General features: G+C 39.4%; 2 protein-coding genes and 1 pseudogene across 2 annotated transcripts; all 3 read right to left on the bottom strand.

The window, feature by feature from the left end:
- Positions 1–163: 163 nt before the first annotated feature.
- On the bottom strand, positions 164–15,127 carry LOC148739704 (uncharacterized). The gene is made up of 9 exons (XM_088749546.1): positions 15,011–15,127; positions 13,869–13,909; positions 13,259–13,330; positions 12,247–12,318; positions 3,344–3,415; positions 2,719–2,790; positions 1,904–1,975; positions 845–916; positions 164–341 (listed from the first exon to the last, which is right to left on the bottom strand). The coding sequence occupies exons 1-9, from the start codon at positions 15,125–15,127 to the stop codon at positions 266–268; spliced, it is 666 nt and encodes a 221-aa protein (XP_088605672.1). The 3' UTR covers positions 164–265.
- Positions 15,128–15,193: 66 nt separating this feature from the next.
- LOC148739703 (uncharacterized) lies at positions 15,194–16,324 on the bottom strand. Its single transcript, XM_088749545.1, has one exon. The coding sequence runs from the start codon at positions 16,322–16,324 to the stop codon at positions 15,194–15,196; it is 1,131 nt and encodes a 376-aa protein (XP_088605671.1).
- Positions 16,325–17,680: 1,356 nt separating this feature from the next.
- Positions 17,681–19,142, bottom strand: LOC148739702 (uncharacterized; annotated as a pseudogene).
- Positions 19,143–23,131: the final 3,989 nt, after the last annotated feature.

The following is a 23,131-nucleotide window of genomic DNA, read 5'->3' as shown; positions in this document are numbered from 1 at the left end:
TTAAACAGGCGAAAGGAATAGAAGATAAATAATATAATTGTAACATAATATTATCGCAATCGGGTGTGACACATTAAATTTAATCGATGACAGAGTTAACATTACAATCTTGTAATTTTGCTGTTATCAACTGAGTTGATAAATGTAAAATGGCCTTCGTAAAGAATTTATAAAAGCTGACGTTTTGAGCGTTAGCCCCTCGCCAGAGCTGCATATGGCTTGCGAGTCCACTCATCTTGGGAAAAGGTTTCAACTGTGAGTGTACTTACAATTCGATCAACTTTACCAAGCCCTGGAACTGATCTTCATGAAGCCTCTCAATTTTATTGTAGTCCAATTTCCTAAAGAAAGCACCGTGGAAAGTTTAGACTTTATATGCAGATGTAGCTGTGGAGTAATATCTTTAACACTGTTTTTTTTTTTTTTCATTTTTTAGGCCACTACAGTAGTTCAGGTAAGGCAGTGACAATGCTTTCTCCAATAAAATAGCTCTCAGTTTTCATTTCTTACTCTTCAAAGAAAAACATCAGACATGAGAATAATACTTTCAAGGTTGAGCTAAAAAAATCCCAAGTCTATTCCCAAGCGCCTTCAAGAAGTCTATTGTTTAAAGCTGAATTTTAAAAACTATTTATCATCCATTTCCTTTTACAATTTACGAACTTATTGGGTAGTTTGATCCTCCAATACAATATTATTATATATAATATTTCAAAGGAAACTAATGTTTGCCTCCTGAAAGTACATTATAATTTGAATTGTCAATTAATCTAGGAAGCTGTTGTATTTACCACATTCTAAAATTTTCAATACAATCGTTAATGTCGATAAGAATCTTACTCACAGAAATTCTACTGCTGTAATGTTTCTGAAGATGTGCGGTGGCAGATTTCTAAGCTCGTTGTTTGACAAATCCCTACAAGAGATCACCACAGTTACAAGGGATTTGCTAATGATAGAAATACCATCTAAACTGATTCATAGAATAATAATTATTGGCAGTTTGTGTTGAAAAACTTTCAAAAGGTGTGTTATTACTTGTGTAGTGGCCTCCCCTTTTCAGTTTAATTCCCCCAAATCTTTAGCACATATTCCCAGGAAGAAGTCTTATGTCTTTAAATCCAGCCCAAGAAGACCCTAGCATATTAAAGTTGCTAAGAACACAATAATAAAGAATAACTAGAACTTGAGAACATCTGTCAACATCTTTTGAGAAAAAATGACAGGAAATATGTTTCCCTTATAAAAAATGAAAGAAGAAGCCAATCAAGGAAATATGCACTTTGGACTTTTTTTTTGTGGGGGGGGGGGGGGGGGGAAAGGAAACTCCTCACAGCAGTGAAATAATTATAAAATAAAACAAAACAAAGAAACAAAAACCAAAACAAAAAAATAGGTGGAAAAAAAATAACCTTACCTGTAGAAGAAAGATAATATCCAAATGCAAGCTATCTCTTTTGTCACAACTATTATTATTGTCATCATCATTATCATCATTATCACTACTATTATTATTGCTATTACTTTTATTACTGTTACTATTTCATCATCATTACTACAATTATTACTATTAGTATTATTACTAGCATTAGCAACATTATTACTGGCACAGCTGTAGCTTAATGGTTTATCCAGAAGAAAGAAATCGAGGCGTTGCTGACGCTGCTATTAGAGAGAAGCATTTAAACTTTGAAACCTCCAAGTACCTTAGCATTACTTAACAAAGCACATCAACTGCATGAAATAGCATTCTGTTATTCATCTAATCAGATTTACAAAATCAAGCTGTTAAAACTCCATGATGTTTGAGATGCTACGGCTGTGCCTTTGTAAACAATATAAAAAAAAATTATCATTTGGTTCAAACCAATTATCTCCTTTGTTAAATAACCATTTCACTCACAGATGTATCAGCTTGGAAAGGCTGCTAAAAAGTCGGTGTGGTAGACTCTTCAACTTGTTATTTGACAGATAGCTGGTAGGAATGATGAAACAAAAAATGCCTTTTCATTACGACTGTTGCTCATAATTCATAAGCAAAAATCATACAAACAGATGCTGGTCATCAAAAATTATAAAAAAATAAATCGTAGTCAAATCTGGGCATTATGCTAATTTTAGAGAAATGAATGTTTAATCTTGTCTCACAATTTGTCAAACAATTTAACGTTCATTTATCTATAAAAACCAGGATCAACAGCACCATTTTGTTCATTGCTTATCATGGTTACTGTCGAGTATATACATATTGCGCATTCATTTTGGTAAGGTCAATAATTCTAGCAAAAGGAGAAACTCGTAGCTGACAGTTTTACATTAACTAGCACACCAAACTCTCTTCTCTTATGTTGGAAGAGATACGCTGGTTCCCCTTTCATTTAAAATCATTTCTAAGGTAGAAATAATTAAAGAAATTATCGAGGTCTTGATCTCAGCAGATATAAAAATAGGTGAAAAAAGGTAAAAATATCCCATAGTGACTGGAAACTTTATGGCACGCATGATTTCATTGTTGCATGACTGCAGATCTTACACTCTGATTATTAGAAAAACAAAGATCAAAATTTGGTTAAATTGATTGATTACATTTTGGTTCTTATTGAAATATTGCAAGTGGCTAATATTTCTTTCAGTCTTTAATAAATGATTGGAACAGTGACAAAGAGATGAGCAGTCAGTAAGCTAATTTCTGAGGAAAGGATATGCAAAAAAACTTACAGTTCCCGCAGGTTTTCTAGATCTTGAAATAATTCAGGATGTAGTTCAGTGATGTTGTTGTCTTGCAACCATCTATGTTGAAGTAGAGAAACATGATTTGTTGTATCACATCCAGCTATTTCTAACAAAATTGCTTCTAACTGACCTGTCTTTTTTCATTGAAGGGAAAGAGAGATTATGAAAATGAAAAAAAAAAAAAGAATGGGCAAAATGAATGACAAATGGGTGGTTGGGAAGTGTAATGCTCTTACTTTATGAAACATTTATTCTAACACTGAGCTGCATCATTTAATTCACAACTTAACAAATAACCATATTATGGCTCTGACCACACAATACAACACCACAATGCAAAGCAATACCGTCATGGCTTTTTCGTAAAGTTTAGATTAGAAACTATTTTCTTTGTATTAATAATTTCATAGGTAACTTTTTTTCTTATTAGATTAAAAATGTGATTATCTGTTTTTCTTGATAGTGTTTTTGTTGCACTTCACAGCACAAGTCATAATGCAGATCTTGAAACACTTTGATCTAGCAAAGGGAAATGATAAACTGATACGATGCAAAGTTCTGTTTTGAGGTCAAGGAGTTTCTTCTCCAATAGCATTTGATATTTACTCACAGTTCTTTTAATTCTTTCAATTGTTTGAAAGCGCTTCCCTTTATTCTTTCCAGGTCGTTGTCATTCAGGCGTCTACGTTATTTACCATGAAAAATCGATTATTAGTTCATCTGTCTGGTTAGTGCGATTAGTGTCGGTGTTATCAATTACTGATGTTTTGACAAGTAACCAAAAGTGACATCAGTGACATCGAGTGAGGAGTGGCTCCCACCAACTTTACCCAAAAAAGATACGCTTAGTTTTGTAATGAAACTACGTTCATAATGAAAAATTTAAGGGAAAACTTTTAATAAGGACGCCTGGTGATGACTGTTCTACAATGAATGAATACCTCACTTAAAGGGTAAATCATAGCAAGATATCTGATATGTGAAGCTTTTAAAGTTGTTGTGGAGCAAAGGAGGCACATCTTTCCTGCTCTATCAGAAATATAGGACAATACAGTGTCTATCTCTGAATCTGTAAATTCCTGTTCTTCTGTACATTAGGAATTTGATGAACAGGTGATAAATAGTCTGAAATCTGAGTTTTTAATCCACAGGTGCGAGAGTTGGCCCCTGGTATTAGTTGTATGATTTGGCTCTTTACTCAGGAGGACTGTCTACCTGTTTTCACTTGTTTAAAGTCTGAGAGAAAATATGTTTCTAACGTCCTAAAGGTAAATGGCTATACCAAAACATTTTCCCATATCTGCCAGAAACCATTGCAGCTGGTAAAAATCCTGATGAGATCAAACCAGCAACTGGTTTTGTTTTGATTTCTTACATCTAAGGTGTTACGGAACCCATCGAGAGAATTTTGAATAGCCACAATGTTTAAGGTTCTCTAAAACCTTTTCAGACTTTGAGGATGTTTTTGCCAAACTTAAGGATCCTGTCACACAAGAACAATAAACCGATGCTATTTATACTATTCCGTGCAATGACTGTGAACACGAGTATATTGGACAAACCAAACGTCAGTTTAGTAATCGATTGAGAGAATTACGGTCTTTTCGTCCAGAATTCTTTTCATCCGAGTCTTTTCATTCAAAAGTCTTTTCGTCCAAGTCTTCTCGTCCAAAAGTACTTTTACCTAAGTCTGTTCGTTTACTTGATAAGTATTTTCTCGAAGCAAATAAATAACTTTTAGAAGGCTACATAAGGCTGTATAAAGAACTGCAGCAACTACAGAATAAAGGGCCATTGAGGTCCACCTTGTCGGCATGCTTTGAAGAGCGAAGCAGATATATTATATTATAGATAAGGCTATAAAGAACTTATCAGTGGGAGCCGTTGCCCATTTGGTTCACCAATCTTCATTTACGAATTCAATGTCATGAATTTAATACACGGGGAATGAATGAAGTTTTAACGCAATATATTTTATTAAATAGTGGCAAAAATAAAGACTTGCTTGCCGTTCAATTATTTCAATCGAAAGAAATGGGAATATTAGGCTCATTGTTAAGCGTCTATTGAGCGTAAAAGACAACGAAGTGTAGCATCACTACGTGTCCGACATACCCAAATGGCGGCGGCTCCCAACAAATAGCTATTTATTTGCTTCGCGGAAAGACTTAAAGACTTAAGATAAAAATACTTTTGGAGGAAAAGACTTGGACGAAAATACTTTTGGACCAGACCGGACACTATCAAAAAGCGGTCTTCTTTTGCAGAAAAGAAAACTCAGCTTTGTCGGAGCACACATGCCTGACTAATCATACAATTGGGTGGGATAATTCTAAAATGACCACCAATAATCGACGTTACCACCAGTGCCCTTATGTGGCATATCAACTCCGCCCATGTGACTATAACCAGAAATCCTATACAAGATGGCTACCAAAATGGCCGCGAGCATGCACAAAGTGCGGAAATGCGGAATAAATATGGCTGCGAAGTATAAAGGAAATAATGGGAAAATGAAAATATTTTACATTTTGTGCCATTACTGCTAGAAACTCAACGTTCCCCATCATCAAAATGGAGTTAAGTTCGAACCGCATTTCAATCGAAAGAAAAGTGAGAAAAAAAATGGTTTTAGACGGTACGTTTTCATTCCAATAATCTTATATAAAAGCCACATAAAAGTCACACTCCCTCTTTCTTTTATTCCTTGTAATAGGGCTTACCTTCAAGGTTTCGTTAGTCTGCTAAGAGTAAACGGTTGCATTGATTCGGTTCCCCATCATCTTATATCCGAAAGATGTTTAACTCGCCAAGCAAACATTTTTTCGCTCCAAAAGCATCCCAAACATGGTGCCTTTTCGATTTGTAAATTGGCATTTTCCAGAAATGCAAGAAGCGAGGAAATGAAGCCATTACTTTGGAAAAAATGCTCCTTCCAGCAGTTCGTTTTTGTACTTCTAGTGCCATTTTGTTTAAATACATTCTAATCACCGTACATGAGGTACCCAAAGGTAAAAAAGCCGCCATCGTCTAAATCCATTTTTTTCTCACTTTTCTTTCGATTGTAGGTAATTGTCCACGAGAAACCCGGGCATAACTGGGCAGGGGCGATAAACCTCAATTCACCGATTTGGCTCAAACTTGGCTAAGTATCAGAGTTAACAAATGTGTGAAAATAATACGTCAAAATATTTAATTCCCGGGGAGCGCTGGGAAAACTCTCATTTCCTGCATTTTTTGCATAATTAATTAGCTAACTTTGCATTGCTACTGTGTCAAACTGAGAATCCATCAGCAAATTCAATAAACAGGGTTATATTTTATATTTATCAGAATTCTAGAAAATTTAGTTGTTTTAACTTTTTAATTTCATTTCTTCCCTTACCTCTCGCTTAAGTAAAGGCGACTTTTTCTGGTTTTGACAAAGTCCAAAAATAAGGGTATTTTGAGGCCCAATATCTCCGATGAGCAACCACTTCTGATCATTATTCCTGTATGAACAGTGAAAGCCATCCCTTTACTCCTAAAATTAGTAATAAAATTTTTGGGCAATCTATTTTACAACCCATGCTGACGTGAGGTTTACATCTGCCTCCCGCTTTTTCGCCATATCATCAAAATTCCGTACACCTCACCTTTGTTTTATTAACTTAAAATAGCTTGAAATTTACAAGAAATTTCCCACAGTATCGTTTAAACATGAACGAGGAGAGAATATTCAAATAGCGCAAGTTGAGCCATTTTTGAGAACTTTCTTCGCAGCTATATTTGGATCATTTTCGAGGAAATGCAGCAGTTTAGGATGAACATCAATGGCGCATGTAGTCGAACTTTCTGGCTTAAGAAATCTAGGAAGAAACTTGATAGTACATAAATGTCTCTGTGGTGCACATGATATCTGTTGGTGTCAAAAAGATAATTTGATGCCCTAAAAGCTGATGTTAATCAAAAGGACAATCCGCCATCTTTGAGCAGCTCGCGCCTGCAATTTTGTCCAGCGGTCAACTTTGACATTCATCTGGCATATTTTGTTTCTAGTCTACAAAGTTTAAAACGTAATAAAGATTTACGGCTACCAAGATATTTGACCGAAAAACAAACAAGACGTGATATATTGGTCTCTTATCAGCACAGGGAAAAAAAAAAAGAAAATGGTTGAAAGACTGATACGTATATGGAAATCACTTCCAAATTTTATCCGAGGTTTACTGCATACATTTGATATGTAATCTCTTTGGGTGTACTGTGATATCATATCTGGCCTCGGTGTGCATAATATATTTTGGCAGCCTCTTTGTCCCAGCCACATCGTAACAGATTATATTACATTGACGCTCGACTGCTGAATAATATTGCCGGCTTGGTAAAGGATGGCGCAGCGTTGATCACGTGGAGGGAGGAACTAGGGGAATTAGTTTACAACGAGATCTAGTGATCCCTTTGCAACCTTCCAACATTGTATGTGTTTGGAAATCAGCGATGTTTATTTTTAGTAAGGGACAAGCATGCAGCAATGTCAAAGTTATCCAATTCAGTTAACTTGATGGTAATGAATCAGTTTGAAAGATTATGTCTATGAGACTTTAATGCCACAGTGCTAGTCACACTACCACCGACTTTCTGTGGTCGAATATCCTATCCAAGACATAAGATTTTTTCTCGCCTTTGCGGGTCTCCTTAGGAAAGAATTCGTACGCGCGCTACTCTCATTAAATCCTGGCCTTACAAACTAAACATCAGAAGAAAACTTGATAAATACAAATTACGATAAAAATATAATTTAAGTCAATGAGTTTTCATTTTAGGAAATGTCAGGAGTCGGTAAGACGTGAATCGATCGAGGGTTCTTCTACTGAATTTATCGGGTATCGGATGTCACAAGCACAAGCAAAATATCTACGCAGTCTCAAGGCATCAATCAGCAAAAGTATGTCAGGCTTTTTCGATATTCTGATTGGTTGTCTGGATATCAATCAGCAAAAGTATGTCAGACTATTTCGATATTTTGATTGGTTGTCTGGATATCAATCAGCAAAAGTATGTCAGGCTATTTCGATATTCTGATTGGTTGTCTGGATATCAATCAGCAAAAGTATGTCAGGCTATTTCGATATTCCGACGAAGGGCTAACGCTCGAAACGTCAGCTTTTGTAATCATTACGGTGACCAATTTACCATTTCAACTTTGTTGATATATCCAAATTATTTCGATATTCTGATTGGTTGTCTGGATATTACCATCTAAAGTTGAAGTAGTTAAAAATATGCGAGGCGTGTTACGTAAATGAACGCAAAATAAACTTACATTTTCCTCCCATAAATACACATTGGCTGAATTAATTCCTGTAAAAGCAGCGGCAAAAAAGCGATCACGTCTCTTCAAAGTCGTTTTCTTGGACGTCGAAACAACCTTTTGCCATAATCTTTCTTGTAGTAACTTGCTATGAATGCTCCCTGACAACCTCAGAGACGTTTGCGAAAACACAAGGATTCGCGAAATGTGAAAGAGAGGATTCTAGTTGCCTTTCATATCACTTTATGCCTGGGATGTTTGCAAATACAAGAGAGTTGGTGTCGCAAAATCCTGCCCTCATGTACTCACCGTCTGACAATGAAACTGAGTCTGACACTCCCACAATCTTGAAATGCATGCCGACGTCCTTGGTACACAGTTTCTCTTATCAATTGCTTTGCCAACTGTGCGTTTTAACATTTTCGGACTTAAAGGAGTTCGGGGAAGCATAGTCTCTGGCCTGCTTGAGTCACTCGGAAAAGTAGAAGCGTCTGCGCATGAAGGAGGTTTTCTTCCGGGTTTTGATGTTAACATTTGTGGATTGTCGGTTATTATTTGCAACCTTTAAGAGCGGGTCACTTCTGTCTGATACTTACCTCGAAATTGATTGTTGATCCCCCCCCCTTTCCTCGCCCCACCTTTCGGCACTTTTGCAATTGACCAATTTCTAAGGTACATCTAGACGAAGAGCCAGATGTTACAATAGACAGCTGCAAGAGATTACATATCAAATGCATGCAGTAGACCTCGGATAAAATATGTACATGATTTCTATATGTGTGTCAGGTTTTTAACCTTTTTCTATTCCTTGTGCTATCAGGAGACCAATATATTATCGGCTCATTTGTTTTTCGGTGAACCAGCAACTATCTCAAGCTTATCAAGTAATTAACAAGTCAAATATTTTGGTAGCCGTTAATCTTTGTTACATTTTACACTTTGTAGAATAGAAACACAACATGCCAAATAAATGTCAAAGTTGATCGCTGAACAAAATTGCAGGCGCGATCTTATCACAGATGGCGGATTGTCCTTTTGATTAACATCAGCATTTAGGGCATCAAAATATCTTTTTGCCACCTACATATATCATGTAAGTCGATACGTATCACGCCGTAAAAGACCAATCATTCTGGTGGATCTTCCCAAGAGCTCTGTCTCCGCTTAATATTTCAACAAGGGAACGAAGCAAATCGAATCCGGTACATCGTGGACACAATGGCTACTGATCTAACAAATGATATCGAGCCAAAAGTTGCAACTGAGGCACCACAGAGACATGTATGTACCTTCAATTTTCTTCCTAGATTTCTTAAGTCAGAAAGTTCGACTACACGCGCCATTGATGTTCATCATCAACTGCTGCGTCTCCTCGAGAAGAATCCAACTATGGCTGTGAAAAAGTTCTCAAAAATGGCTCAACTTGCACTATTCAAAGATTCTCTCCTCGTTGATATTCAAACGATACTCTCTGGGAAATTTCTTGTAAATTTCAAGCTATTTTAAGTCAATAAAACAAAGATGTGGTGTACGAAATTTTGATGATATAGACTAAAAAGCGGGATGTGGATGTAAATTTCACGTCAGCACGGTCTATGAAAAAAAGGTTGCCCAAAAATTCTATTACTGATTTTGGAAGTCCAGTAATGGTTTTCATTGCCCATATAGAAATAATGATCGGAAGTGGTTGCTCATCGGAGTTATTGGGCCTTAGAATACCCTTATCTTTGGACTTTGTAAACACCAGAAAAAGTCGCCTTTACTTAAGCGAGAGGCAAGGGAAGAAATGAAATTAAAAAGTTAAAAAAAATTCAATTTTCTAGAAGTCTCATAAATATAAAATACAATCCAGTCAATTTAATTTGCAGATAGATTTTCAGTTTGCCACAGCAGCAATGCAAAGTCAGCCAATTAATTATGCAAAAAATGCATGGAATATGGGTTTTCCCATGGGGAAAACCCATATTCTATCTCCCCGAGATAGAAACTCTATCTCCCCGAGAATTAAATATTTTTACGTGTTATTTTCACACATTTGTTTGCTCGTGATACTTAGCGTCTGTGCCAAGTTTGAGCCAAATCGGTGATTTGAGGTTTATCGCCCTTTCCACGGTTTTCTCGTGGACACGCTATTTAAATCGAAAAAAAGCAGGAATTTGAAGAAAACGATAACTGACTGACAGGGCTGAATGATGAAATGCTACGTCAGAGGGTATGGGGTCACCAACGTGGGCTCGATTTTTTTAGATCTAAAATTTAGCGAAATTATCGGAAATGATGAGGGCTGACATTTAAAAGAGAGGAACTTTGTTTTCGTCCAAGGGTGTTTTCTTATTTCCAGAGGTTTCAAGGAGAAAATAAATTTTCGAAACTTTTGTGGGGGCTGTACCAAGTTTTTAAAGGCTGTTTTTTTAAAGAAAAGCGGCAAGGAAACGACGCTTCGAAGCAACAGAATAGGAAGTCAACTCTGCAAACTACTCAAAACGCCGCCACGACGAAATGTCTCTTAGTGACCGGGAAACGCCTTTCAAATAAGATCGTCGATAGTTCTTTATCTTCCTCCGTGGTAACTGAAATACAGAGCTGGTGGATAGTCAGAAACTCCTGGGAATTATCATTTACCGACACTTAAACTTTAATAATCACGTTGAAGAACTGTGTAAGAAACTATCCAAAAGAATAGCACTGCTTAGGAAGATGAGAGGATTCCTCCCCATTGAACAGCGCATATCATACTATAACGTAATAGTAAAATAACTAATGTTAGATGGATCAACTGTTTGGTCGAACTGTTCAAGTGATAACATAATGAGAGTCTTCAACTTTCAAAAATGCGCTGCCGGAAATCTTGGAAGCTGATACAAGGTCGAACAGCGTGAAAATCTTTAAGAAACTCGAGTGGCTTACTCTTTATGACGAAGTCAAGTTAAATAAGATTGTTTTAATTTTTAAGTGTTTACTAGGAAACTGTCCTGCATATATATACGATATACCTAAATGTAATGCAGACCCACACTCACGAACTTGTCGTCATAATAAACTAAATCTCGCCTGCCCTCGTTTCAATCGCGAAACCGAGGGAGGAAGGACCCTCAGCGTAACTGCGACAAGGCTGTGGAACTAGCTACCTTCTAACCTCAGTAGAAAAAGAGGTGACAACAGTTGCTTCTTTCAGATAGGCCCTTCACAGACAATTCCTAACGGGCTACGATGAAGTAGAACATTTTAGTCCGAATGCGATAGTAAATTAAATCTCGCCTACCCTCGTTTCAATCGCGAAATCGAGGCGACCCAAGCAGCATATTATATTCAACCCGACCCATGAGGCAAATATTATTTTACTTAGTTTTTAGCTTGCATTCTTACAGACCTGTTTATAATTCTCGAATTCATTTTAAATACATCTGAACTCTAATTATGGTAGTTTTAGGATCGAGGGCCACTAACTAGTTCATCCGTTGAATTAGTCATGTATTACCCTCCTTAAATAAAGTTACTATTATCGTTATTATTATTGCTCAAAAATCCGTTTCTCGCGACAAAAACCGAGCGCATGCGTTATTCAGCTCTGTCACGATAGCTAATACTAAGTGCCATGTCTGATGTTCCCCTCAGAACTTCCTTTCAACCTTGAAAATTTTTTTAGTGGAGACATCATTGAAAATAAGGGCTTTCCCTTATTTTCGATCTATTCTCTAGGAAATCTGCAAAACTTAGAGCATTTAAGCTGCAGTAATGGCCTTTCGAATGATTTTTCCTTCGTCCGTCCTCCACATTGAATACCGAAATTTACACGCGCGTCGTTGAAGTCGTTGACTGTCTACAATTTCTGCTTATGTTTAAATCGTGATGATGGTGGCTTACTACCTGAAGCCTATTTGCACCTCCTCAGAAAAAAGGGCAGCTAATTAGTGAGCGTATTCAAGGACCTCTTATCGCAACGAACAGGTCATCACTGAAGAAGGCACTAGACAGGAGTGTCGAAACGTTGGCTCTATGAATGGTAATTTCCTGGTTGCATTCCTTAAATTCTTAAATCCAGAGTAGCATCAAACCATGTCTGATTTGTTTCTTTTGGAGCACATTATGAGATCAAATGGGCAGGATTTTTTTCCATCGTTGAGACTTGATCTCGAGATATCTTTATGTACACAAGTAAAAGACTCACTTGTCGGTAGTCTTGAGTAAGAAGATCGTGGAGACGAAAAAAAGTTACTTACAAAAATCGCAACTTTGTGTTGTTGTCAAAGATTCCCTGGGGAAGGTTGTGCAATTGCATTTCAGACAAGTACCTATGGATATTGTACACTTAGATTAGTGTTCTATAGCGTATAACAAAGCAGAAATACATTAGCAAATCACTTATTAGTTAGTTAAGTAAACCCAAACATGTCTTGAATTTGTTGTTGACATTTTGGTTAGGTAGAAACTTAACAAATTTAATTCTAGTCATTAATTTATACCCAGACAGAGTAGTACCTAATTTTATAACTGGATTATAGTCAGTAAATCGATGTTTATGTTTTTTTCCTAATCTGTACATGTGATTTAGCGCCCTTTGAATTATCAAAAACTTTGGTTGGCTCTAAATCTTAACGGATATTCCAAGATGTCTTTTGACACCAAGATGTCTTTTGACACCAAGATGTCTTTTGACACCAAGATGTCTTTTGACATGCTAATTGCACAAGGAGCACCTACAAGTTTAGATGCAACTTGCGAGTGGATAATTGCTCTCGCATTACTTTGGTTCTTTTAGTTAGTTCTCATTAATTTTTAAAATATGCTTGGCGATCAGTGGCGGATCCAGGCCTTAAGCTAGCAGGGGGGAGGGTGGTATTGTGTGTTTAAACCTGCAAGCTCTTCTTCCTTCTACGATGTTTTTACCAAAAATGAAGAGGAGGGAAGAAAGCTGGCCCCCAGCCCGTCTCCTAGATCTGCCGCTAGTAATGAATTCATTGTCATATTCGTTCCTTTCTGAGAATGTTCAAATGGTTCTAAAAATTGATTATTAACGGATCTTAACACAAATTTTCTAACACAATTATTCTGGAATTTGTGTTCACTAATTGTTAAACGCCATTAGATATCATTGCCTATTTCAATAAATTAGTTAGTTACTTGCTCATATTTTATCTTATCTCAAAAGTTATAAGCGTGAGCAAGTTATAAACAACAAAAATTAATAATCTTGGTAATGTCTTAAACTAGGGAAAATGAAATTCCACTTACAGCCACTCCAAGCGAGTATTTGTCTTGAAAATATCTGACGGCAATTTATTCAACGGGTTACCGGACAAGTAACTAAAAGAAAAAAAAACAACGTCACTAGGTTGACAATAACATCAATCGCGCTTCTTCTGCTTTAATCAGGATTTCTAGTACATGATTCTGCAACAAAGTGAATACTCTGAATAGTTTGTAGATACTTTGAGATATTTTAAATTTAAACAAATGCCACTGAATCAATATTGTTATCCACGCCCTCTTCTATAAACATAGATCAGCGCTACATGTGACATAAATCTCTTTATTGGTCCTGTAGCTTACGGATCTTGTCGATGCAACGTCTAGAAAATTTCGAACTCGCGATCGGTTGAAGAGACTCGAGAAGCTGATTGAGGTTTTGTGATCGAGCGAGTGAGCGAGCGAGGTTCGAAAATGTTTTCCTAGCTGTAGCGATGGCGCTGAAGCTTATTTTAAGAGTCTAAGATCGGCAGCGAAATCTTCGGGATAGATAATACGTCGAAAAGTTCGCGCGCTAACAAGCCGTAGCGTTTAATTAGCTCTGAGAGTCATGCATAATGATAAGGTACCCAAAAAATCGCACGTGGAATCCTACCTCCCGGCCCGTAATGGCGCTACACAAGCATTAACATTGACCTATAGAGGATTACAACGCAATGTTAAAGTTAATTGTACCTAGTGCAACGTCACTGGGTGACGAAACGTATAGGCAAGTCCACAATTAAGCCTCATGAGAAACTTCAGCTGCTCCTTCGAGTAAGACTACATTGTCTATAGGACGTTCGAGTGTGTTTGATTTGGTTTTCAGCGTGACACTTCTCACAAGACAGTCTCTTTGGTTCGTCTTAACGCTTGCTATGCGTGCAAGTGGCCAGAGACCTCTGGGGGACTTCTTATCTGTGACCAATACGATGTCTCCAATTTGAAAATTCCGACGTGGTCTGAACCATTTTTGTCTCTCTGGCAAAGTTGGGAGGTATTCCTTCACCCATCGGATCCAAAATATACCCGATAAGTACTGAACCTGCCTTCGTCTGTACTTTGAGTATAAGTGCTTCTTCACAAGGATTCCAGGAAAAAACGATTGGCTACACCGATGGAGGAGAAGGTGGTTACCTGTGAGGGGTTCCAGGTCGCGAACGTCGTCTGAGACCTTTATGAAGGGCCTGCTGTTTACGATTGACTCCGCCTTGCACATGAGTCTTGACAGGCCTTCGTCATCTATTACCTGCTCCCTGACCAGTGCGTTTAAGACCTTTCTTATTGTCCCTATGCAGTGATCCTGTGGACCGCCATGGTGGGACCCGCATGGAGGGTTGAATACCCACCGGAAATTTCTCTGAGGTGGGAAGTCCCCAATTTTCTCCTGGTTTCATTCTTTGATAGAGCAGTTAAGTTCGCGTTCTCCTGAGACAAAATTGCCACTGTTGTCGGATCCAATCATTTCTGGAGATCCTCTTCTCGCACTGAACAAAACGTCTAAAGCTGTTTAGAAACAAAAACAGGAAATCAGGGGCTCTGATCTCGACTGCTATTTAAAAGAGCCTCTGCGGAGATCCCACGCGATGCGTCGTCCGCTGGGTTCTGTGAGGAGTCAACATGTCTACATTGAGAGGCGGCCGCGGCCTCCTGTATTGTAGCTACTCGATTTGCCACAAATGTATGAAATCGTTTGCTCTCGTTCCGGATGTACCCCAGGACGTAAGTGCTGTCGGTTCAAAACACAGATTTGTCGACCTGTATGTCGGTATCAGTTCTAATGATCTTGTCCAGTCTGGCTGCAACAACAGCTGCGCTTGATTCTAATCGAGGAATTGTAAGAAGCTTGAGTGGTGACAGCCGAGATTTCCCCATGACGAATGAATAAACGAGACCTCGCGCGTTGGTAATGTGAAGGTAGGATACGGCGCAATAAACGATCTAACTGGCATGAGCAAAGTGGTGGATCTGACAAGTTGTGACCCGGCCGAAGTCAGGCGGCTTGAAACATCGATGAACTTTGAGTGACTCCAGCTTAGGGAGATCTCCGAACCAGCTCTGCCAGGTATTGATGTCCTCGTTTGAAGCTATGTCGTGCCTACCTAAGCCATCTCGACACAAGTTCTGGAATAAACGCTGAGCTGGGAGGATGAAGGGCGCGACGAACCCGAGTGGGTCATAGATGGAACTCACGATGGAGAGGATCTCGCGTCTAGTGAAATGCTTGTTCTTTAAGGATATCTTAAAGCCAAGGGTGTCCGTTTCGACATCCCATCGGGTTCCCAGAAGACGTTCACAGGGAAATTTGTCGAGTAGATGATCCTTCACTGAGACTGCTCTCTCTGATGTAGGTACAGACTCAATGACTTTCGTGAAGTTAGATATCCATTTAGTTAGCCGAAATCCTCCTTTGGCTAACAGTACATGCAGTTCTGATACCAATGATATTGCCTTGGCTTCGCTTTTGATGGACTTAAAACAATCGTCCACGTAGAAATTGCGCCTTAAAGTCCTCACGGCCTCTTCGCAGAACATTTCTTGTTTATCGTCTGCCGTTCGCTTTAAGCCAAAATTAGCGCAACTCGGGGACGAAGTGGCGCCGAATAAATGAACCAGCCTTTGGTAATCTTCTGGGTCCTTGTTGCTGTCGTTTCTTTGCCACCATAGGAAATGAAGCGAATCGCAATCCTTAGGGATGACACGCACCTTGTGGAACATTCCTTCGATGTCAGCCATTATGGCTATGAGCTCTTCACGAAAGCGAATCAGAACTCCCACGAAGTTGTTGGTTAGGTCTGGACCCTGCAAAAGCTGATAGTTTAAAGACACCTCGTTGTATCGCGCGGCACAGTCGAATACCACACGAGCATTGTCTGGCTTGTTCGGGTTTACGACGGGGTGGTGAGGTAAGTACCATATTACACCAGCGTGTGTTCCAATGGAATATTGGGTAGCATTTGAGCGTGCCTGTTCATTCTCGAAGAGGCTGCCCATAAATGATGAATACCTCGAATACAGGTCTGGATTCTTAAGGTATCCTTTGCGCAGTAATCTCAGACGGTGTTCTACCATTGCGCGGTTGTTCGGTAAACAGGGCACACCGTGTTTCCAGGTTAATTCTATCTGGTAGTGACCCTCCTTCAAGAAGATCGACTGCTTCATGATGAATAATGCACGCTTGTCCTCTTTTGGACATTGCTGGCTCACTGATGCATATGGAATCCGAGAATTCCCAGTTGCAGAACGTGCGAAACTGCTTGCTAAGTCCCTCGTCGGCCCTTACAAAGTTGTGCACTGGCTGTGGCTGACCCATTGTCACCAAAGGCCTATTTACCGTCTAACCAAACATAGTTCGAGCCGCGAATGGGCCTTCTCCTTAACTAACACCAATTTCTTGAGGTTCCGAGGCCTTTGGAACGTCGCATCCTCTAAGCAAGCCAATATCCACATGGATCGTTCAGATTTTAATATATCTGAGGTAAGGGAAGCTGACCACATCCTCTTGAGTCGGAATACTGTCATTACTCAGAGGTAGTTTCGGTACTGAAAACACGGACGGAAGATCTACGAAGTGATTTTCATCCAGATCAAATGCTTCTAAACTTAAGAGATTGCATCTCAATACACAGTTCTGCTTGGCGGGGGTAGTAAGGGAAAGTCGCGTCTTGACCCCTTCGATGCCCAAGGTGTTCACGAGCTTCTTGGAACAGAATGTGGTATTAGAGCCGCTATCGAGAAAGGCGTAGGTTACGGTTGATCTATATTTTTCTTTAGCCTTGACCCTTACAGGAACTATCGGTAGCGCAGTAGCTGATTTCCTGGCCCAATAGAAGCACACTGACCATCGGCCCTGATAAAGCTGCTTTGGGCGTTGCTCGCAGCCTCGCTGTCGGGTATTGAAACTTCATACTCACTAGTATTCTCACAACGCGATGTCTCCATAGGTTCTTGTGCATCTCTCTGTGGATGGAGATACCTGGAATGCTTGGATTAACATCCAGAAACCTTACAGAAACTTGACGTGGGGCACTCCCTCGGAAAGGGGCCAGGAAGAAGGCAGTTAACACAGAGATCCTGTGAACGAACGAACTCAAGTCTCCGCTCCACGCGAAGGTTCTTGAAGTCTTTGCAGCAGACTAAGACGTGCTGAATATTGCAAAAGGTACACTTGGCAGGTAGCCATTGTCACAGATGAGCCATTGGATGAATCTGGCTGCTTATAGTTAACATCAACGTGGTGTGCATCATTCCCAGAAGTAGAAAGATTGGCACTTCTTCTCTTGAATGACCCTTTTCATTCCTTTCCGCCAACCCTTGGATTATCTTTAATGTCTCTAAATGCCGGATGGGCCATTGCGCGAGCTTTCGCGTCCAAAAATTTTACAAGCGTCGTGGAAAGGGATCTCTCTCTGCTCATTATTCGTAATATCATCTGCCTTGTCGAGCCAACTTCGTCTCAGGGGGGAGTGGCAACTTTCTCACAATGTTCTTTAGACTGTCGGTATTGTCAACCTTGTTGAGGTAACCAACAGCTTGCAAAGTATTTTTACAATTTGTAAGTGCAACTCAATGCTTCTGGAGAGCGTTACAACTTCCACTCTTTACGGGGAGCCTGTTTATTAAACGTTCTACCAGTGCTTGTTGCGATTTATATCCTTGTCCGTACCTTTCCTTCAAAAGCCGGAGCGCATCGATGTATCCCCTATCTGCAGGTTCCATCGCTAGGCACCTTTTTCTTAAATCATGGACATCACCACGAGTGTACTGTACAAGGTAGTGTAGGTGCATCTTGGTGTCAGTGGTCTTCGCCACGATGAGATTCGTAAACGAACGCACGAAGTTGTAGTAATTGGCGGCGTCTCCGTCAACACTTGCACCTCGCCGTTTGGCAATGTGAGTGTCAAGGAAAGCTTGTTTTGCTGAGCAAGGAGTTCTTGGAAGTGTAAATTTTTGAATATGAAAAAGACTCTTGTTATGCCTTTGCTGCTCTCTCTCTGAGTCTTTATTAGTTCTTGTAGTAATCTCTCCCCGGTAGATGAGCCATGTGATGATGGCTTATCTTTTACACCCCCTTCATAATGACCAACAAGGCGAACATCTTCAAATTATTTGTTCTCTATAGGCTTGGCATCCCGTAGAGCTGTGGGAGGGCGTGGCTTCATAGGAGAAAATGGCTGTTGATATAACGGAAGAGGGAACACTTGAGCAGGAATTCCAGATAGCTGTTTGACGCTGGCAGTTTCAAGTTCGGCATTCGCATACGTTTGCTCCTCGGCCTGTGCTCCAGCAATTTTCCTTTCCAGATCCAGCTCACGCTTTCTTTGACCGAGGCGCAACTTGGCTTCTTCTTGAAGTTGTTGCTGCTTAATAACTTCCTGTCGAAGACGTAACTCTTCTCGCCGTATAGCTTGCTGTTTATGGAGGGTTCCAGCATCTGCTTGTAGAGCTGCCCTTTTTGCAGCAGTGGCCAATATTGTGCTATGCACATGGGCCAAAGAGCCACCACCCGATTTCCGAGATGACGCGTGCGATCGCGCGTATGTTCTCCAACCGACGTTGCTAATTGAGTCTTCCCGTCAAATCTCGCTCTCGTGGTTATTTGCACTGGCCGTTATGTTGCGGTAAACTGATGTAATGTCTCTTGAAAATTAGCAATCCTTACACATTCGGATTCGTAATAATATTGAGAGTCTTGAATCTCTTTTTCGTCACTTAACACTGAGAGATAATCTGCATGAGCAGTTTCTAAAGCCTTTATTGACTTGTTAAACTCTTGTGCCTCGGATAAAAATTCCTCCGCTGAAGGTGATTACGACATACACATAGTGATCTCAGTAATTTTCTTCGAAACGTTGCCCTTTGCTGCTCGCCTGTTTCTGCGAAGAAGGATTAAATTGAATCACCGTGTTCTGTTTATTCATTTACACTTTCAGAGGAAAGTTCACGGAACTATGTCTTACCAAGAGGAGTAGAGGAAGCCATGATTTTTTCATCTATTTTGTGAAGACATTGAAAACGTTTTTGTAAGAGTTCAATTTGAGGCACAATTCTTTAAATAAATTAATTTTGGTCAACGTTGTGTATTTGTGATTTTTGAAGTATTTCCCCAGGGGCTGGGTACAAAAATGAGGTTTTGACATAAGACATTGCCCCGCATAGCGGGGAATTTGCCTCATCTCGCTGGGAGGCCTGGTCTAATGCCCCGATACTCCCCGGGTATGGGCGTGCGGGGCTTTCCACTGACTAGTGCATTACAGTTCTTGTCGATGCTACGTCTAGAAAATTTTATTAGACGTTTTCTTGTGTAGCATCGCTGAGTATTTTTACGAGTTGTGCAGTATTTTGACGAGCCCGTAGGGAGAGTCAAAATATAAACAACGAGTGAAAATGCTCAGCGATTCTTAACAACAAAACGTTTAATAAGAGATTTATCATCCAACGTGCCAGATCGTTATTTCAGTACGGGCGAATTTTGCGGATATCTCGAGAGTACAAATATCGCTTGATATTTGTACTCGTCTCGCGTGATGAGTGTACGTACACATGTTTACTAATTTAGCGCTAAGCCCTCAAAAAATTTTTAGAAACACTTGAAACCTGGAGATTGGTGATGAGATCTTTCTTAGTCAATGAAAAAAATATCTTATGATTAATTATGGGCCAACTGAAAAATCTATAATTAAAAAAAATAGCACAGGTTTTCCCTTTTCCAACAGGAATTTCAATGGGAAAACATCAAGATACTTTTAGTTCTGTTGACCATAATTGGTTAATCAAACTGCACGAAAAAATGGATTTTCAACATATTTGCTCAGTGCAAATCTAAAAAAACATTTGGTGCAAACATACAGCAAATATAAAGCATGGGTGGCGAATGCCACGTTTGCTCATACATTTGCACCGGGTTTCAAAATTTATCAGCAAATGTGGCATTTCCCACCATTCCTCTGTATTTGCTATATGTTTGCACCAAATTTGCTTATATTTGCACTTCGCAAATATGATGTAAATCCGTTTATTGTGCAGTTATTAATTCAGTTTCAACGTGTCATTAGTTGAGGCATATTCATTATTTTAATATAACTTTTGACTCAGGAGATTAGGGGACGGAAACGCCTTCATCCTCAACCAACAAAACAGGCGCAGAGAATTGCTGTTTGCTGTTAGTATGGGATGGTCCCTTCCACTGCCGTGTGTTGAATTTTCATGGAATCTTGTGAGCTGGTGTGTTTGAGATAAGGTATGCTTAGAAAGGGGTGTTGTCACTTTGACTGACAAAGTGTACTTCCGACTTAGTTCCTGACTTAGGTTTCCATGGCACAATCCTCCAAGGCGGACCGGGGGCACATAGATGTCCTAATCTAAGGGATTACACTTGTGTCCCGTTATCATAAGAATAAGTACCTAAGATATTGCATTCTTCAATGGCTCTAGTAGATCCTGGATGTCGAGTAGTGTTCCTTGCAAGTAAATCACCGATGTGAAAGCGGCATAGCATCGGTAAAGCGAGCAAAAGGACTTAGAATTGGACTTGGGATCTGACGGTCTTGTGTTGCTTTTCCATTTCATATGCAGCCGTTGGAATTCAGTTTCCCACAGTTCCTTGCACTTTGTCCTCCATGGTGGAATTGATGATTTCCTTAGTTTTCTCTCGTTTCCCCTGCTTGCCTTCAAGGGACTCTTTCCGTGGCGGCTTTAAGTTTCTTGGTAAAGGAACTTTTTTGCGTATTGATAAAACTACTTCAGTTTGATGGTGCTTTTAATGAGTGTTGACCTCGTCTTCAAGAAATCTCACACCTTCGTCGATTTCTTGAAGGAATTTGTTATTGGCTTCTTCTTTCTTTTGTAGAGTAACGACGTAAAGTGCGAGCTTATTTATAGTAGTTTTATGGCTCTTGAGCGATTCTCGAGCTTCGTCGATTGAGTCAAGCTTTTTAGGCGTGTTAATATTTTACTACGTGGTGGCGGCTAACGGTTTCGTCCTCACTCTTGTTCACCATATGTCGAAGCTTGAAGTGTCGTTGCCTTCGTTCACCTCCAACAGCCTTTTTTTTTTGCATTTCTTCATTTAGGGAGGAGCTATCTTTACTGGGACGCTTTTTCTCCTCGCTTTTCTGTTGATTGGCTTTCCGATATATTAAAATTCCATGATTTTCAATAATTTTTGGGGGAGCGTCAACATGTACGTCTACATCCCTTAGTTGCTAGCTTTAATTATCCAGTCTCGCATAAATGCGAGCGTTGATCGCATTTCAGTAACAAGAAAGCCGGTGAAGAGTACGTCATTAAGTTTTAAGGATACCAAACAAAGGCCAAACACACCTTAAAAATTCTCTTGATTTCACACATGCGCTGTTATGGCTTTCCTCAAGGATGGGAATTCGTACAAAACATACCACTTATCGATAAAACTGTTTCAGTGCTGTCCAGTCATATCTTTTTATGAGAGAATATGCAATGATTTCGAGTTAATTTTGACTTATTAAGATGGTGGTAGGATAGGATAGGTCCTAAAACATACCCGCATACATAGTAATTTTGTTTAGGTTTCGATGCTTTCTCTTTTCGGTGTTCCATATAAATGCCTAAAAAGAGTTAATGAGCTACCCAACAATACATGTAAGGGGTAATTGTGGTGTAACCTTCATAATAGGTCAGATGACATTGATATTTCATATAGGTACAATCGCTGAAAACCGTTGCATAACTAGTATTTGTCTTGTTTGAAATCAGTGGTGATCTTATCGCATAATTTAAAATTGCAGCCTTCCTTTAAAAGTGATGATCACAACCTCTGCCCAAAGGAGATTACGGTCTTCCTGGAGAGGAATACAAGACAGCTCTATTGAAAGCTTCCAGAAAACGATATCGTTTCTTAGTACTATTCAAAAAACGAGTGCGAGGTTTTCATCAGGTTTCCAAACGCGAGAAAACATTTGAAACCACGAGGCCTCAGGCTGAGTGGTTTTATTGTTTTGAAGAGTTTGGAAACCCGATGAAACCCGAAGTACGAGTTTTTGAAATTACTTCTTCAAAGAAACAATACAAATTTATGCAATGTTGTATTTTTTCCATTTTTCTTTAAAATGCCTCGTAAGTGTGATTTGTTGTATTCAGTCGGAATTCATTGTATTTGTGAGCTTTTGTTTTTAATTATCCAACAGTTTCGCGTTGCACCAATTTTGTATTCCAAAAGCTTTGTGAACTTGAAGTGATTTACATATTGTTTTTGCCATGGCCGAAGGAAGGTTTCGCTTCCCGAAAACAATCAATGAAAAAGAACCTTGTGCAGAGAGAGCAGTAACGATATCTACCAGATATAAAAATAAGTAGGCAGTAGGCCTTTTTAAGGATTGTCAACGAGTGCGAGGTGTCAAGTTTCAAATAGTCGAGGTTGATGGGGGTTTTTTAAAGAGTATGAAGCTGTTTCAGTTACCATGAATATGCAGATTAAGAACAACTTCATCACTAGTGATGAAAACGTGATGAAATACATGTTATTTTCAAATGGTGTTTCATTGAGTTTCAAAATCATCCACCTGACCCGAATGGGGCGCTCGGGTTGGCTCATAGCGTCATGAATTATTAATGAGTTTGAGAAGCCATATCAAAAACGAGTGCGAGTGTTTGACTGGGGTTTCCAGACACCGAGAAACAATAAAGGCACTCGGCCTATGGCCTCATGCTTTCGACTGTTTCACGGTTTCTGGAAACCTCGGTCAAACACTCGCACTCGTTTTTAATATGTTACTTCTTATCCCTTCAATTCACTTCGAACATTCAGCAAAAAAGAAAAAACATTTACTGCATGACAATATCCTGTCCTAAAGCTCTTTTCTTTTTCCGCGAGTTGAGGATTATGAGTGCTAGTGCTTTCAC

The sequence above is a fragment of the Stylophora pistillata genome, chromosome 2 (genome assembly GCF_964205215.1).
Source record: "Stylophora pistillata chromosome 2, jaStyPist1.2, whole genome shotgun sequence".
Classification (NCBI taxonomy): Eukaryota; Metazoa; Cnidaria; class Anthozoa; order Scleractinia; family Pocilloporidae; genus Stylophora; species Stylophora pistillata.
Note: the sequence above shows the minus strand (reverse complement) of the source record. Positions and strands in the feature narration are given on the sequence as shown.

Excerpts from the sequence above, each read along its gene's own strand:
- LOC148739704 (XM_088749546.1), bottom strand. The coding sequence starts at position 15,127 with ATGGGGAAATCTCGGCTGTCACCACTCAAGCTTCTTACAATTCCTCGA. Across the intron at positions 13,331-13,868 it reads GCGCCATTACGGGCCGGGAG|TTACTTGTCCGGTAACCCGT; the intron begins GTAGGATTCCAC and ends TTTTTCTTTTAG. Across the intron at positions 12,319-13,258 it reads AATACTCGCTTGGAGTGGCT|GTACTTGTCTGAAATGCAAT; the intron begins GTAAGTGGAATT and ends CAATATCCATAG.
- LOC148739703 (XM_088749545.1), bottom strand. The coding sequence starts at position 16,324 with ATGGTAGAACACCGTCTGAGATTACTGCGCAAAGGATACCTTAAGAAT.